Source organism: Octopus bimaculoides, chromosome 7 (genome assembly GCF_001194135.2).
Source record: "Octopus bimaculoides isolate UCB-OBI-ISO-001 chromosome 7, ASM119413v2, whole genome shotgun sequence".
Taxonomy (NCBI): Eukaryota; Metazoa; Mollusca; class Cephalopoda; order Octopoda; family Octopodidae; genus Octopus; species Octopus bimaculoides.
The window spans coordinates 24,690,135-24,692,102 of record NC_068987.1 but is presented as its reverse complement, the minus strand read 5'-3'; the positions used below and the strand labels follow the sequence as shown (position 1 = coordinate 24,692,102).

Sequence of the window (1,968 nt, the reverse complement as noted above, 5' to 3'; positions counted from 1 at the left end):
GAGGAGGAGGAGGAGGAGTGCGGAGTGAGGAAGAGAAATAGAAATTCAAGATGTTGGAAACGGTGATTGTTATTGACTGTTTCAATTACTTACGGTGTTTTATAAGTGATGGAGAGACATGTCGATAATTGGCACGTTCAGAAAGGTTACTTTGTAGAACGGACACACCTGTGTGGTATATACCGAAGATTAGGATAAATTCCTGTAGAAAATAGAGATTAAAGTATTTGTCTAGATTAAGGGGCTAACTGCAACACACAAAGGAAGTAAAGCTGAGGCAATGAGGCAAAGATTTCATTGGTTTTGAAACAACCGGGATATACTTTCGCACTTCACAAGTATGTGAATGTGTTAGTGAGACTGGCAGGATGCAGAAAGGAATATTTGAGGAGTCTTCTCGAGCTGCAAGCGAAGTGGCACAAAATGGGAGACCTTTCGCTGCAGAAGTGTTGCTTACGTTAAGGAATATGATTGCTGAAAATAATAAATTTTTTTGGCAAGAAACCAAAAGAATTGGATGAAATTCGAGATGGAGAAGAGCTTGCAGACCGTAAGTATTAGTAATCACATTAGATTTAGGTTCAAACACATAACAGAAGAGTACCACACATATGCTATAATTAATTGAATATGTGACGCGACTGTCAATATGATTAATGCAAGTTGACAGAAGTATAACAAAAGTTAAAATGCATAAGCAGGAATTATTACATTCGATTACTTTTCCATAAGGTGGACATTTTTTATAACAATAGTGCAAAATAAGTATAAACTAAACATTTCAATTTCAAAAAAAAATTCAAAAACGAAATCGATACTTGATAAAAAATGAAAAGAAATAAGTCGAAGAAATTTAAATTTGATTTATTTTACTTGATTTAGTCAAGGGATCATTCCAGAGCTTCTGGGAACTGCGGAGGCACAGAAGAAAATTATTCAGCTATTTGAAACGTATACTTGCAAGAGAGTTGTTGTTGTTGTTGGCACTCCGTCGCTTACGAAGTCGAGGGTTCCAGTTGATCTGATCAACGGAACAGCCTGCTCGTGAAATTAACGTGCAATTGGCTGAGCATTCCACAGACACGTGTACTCTTAACGTAGTTCTCAGGGATATTCAGCGTGACACAGTGTGACAAGGCTGACCCTTTGAATTACAGGCACAACAGAAACAGGAAGTAAGAGTGAGAGAAAGTTGTGGTGAAAGAGTACAGCAGGGTTCGCCACCATCCCCTGTCGGAGTCTCGTGGAGCTTTAGGTGTTTTTGCTCAATAAACACTCACAATGCCCGGTCTGGGAATCGAAACCGCGATCCTATGACCGCGAGTCTGCTGCCCTAACCACTGGGCCATTGCGCCACCACTGCAAGAGAGTAGGCTGTACTAAAGGTATCCAACATAAAACTGAATCAGCAGAACCTAAAATTATCACTAATGCTGCTGTTTTTGCTAATTAATCTCGGGTCAATTTTCATCAAGTTTACTTTTTCTTCAAAAACAATCTCATCACTTTTCTTTGTCAGGTGCAGTGTTAAGATCGCATTATCTAGCGTAGCCTTCCTTTTCCTAAAACAGAGGTTTGTAAACTTTAGTAAGATTTGAAGGTCGAGCGACCACAAAACGGTTCCCTAATTGGTTGTGATTAGTTGGCCCAGACTTGACATCTCTAATGTTTGACAGTAACTGTACTTCATTGATTTCTTTTTCAGCGAGGGTATCATACCAACACATAAAGTAGGATTGTTTTCATTTGCCTATATCACATGGTTTACAAGGAAGCTTTTCGAATTCTTTCGCATGCAAAAGAAAGGAGAAATGGCCAGTATATTGATGTGCGGTAAAGAAGATAGCTGTGAAAAAACAATTCCAAGGTATCAAATGTTGAAATTCATTATGCAGTAGAGCTTAGGATGGTTGTATATACGCATATGTGTGTGTGTGTGTGTGTGTGTGTGTGTGTGTGTGTGTGTGT

The 1,968-nt window shown here is 38.9% G+C and overlaps 1 protein-coding gene across 1 annotated transcript in view; it reads left to right on the top strand.

Moving 5' to 3' along the window:
- Nucleotides 1-1,968, top strand: part of LOC106872811 (ATP-binding cassette sub-family C member 5) — a 104,556-nt gene that overhangs the window by 29,199 nt on the left and 73,389 nt on the right. The window contains exon 4 of the mRNA XM_052969141.1: nt 1,706-1,867. Within this exon, the coding sequence (XP_052825101.1) occupies nt 1,706-1,867 (162 nt within the window). The remainder of the gene's footprint in view (nt 1-1,705; nt 1,868-1,968) is intronic.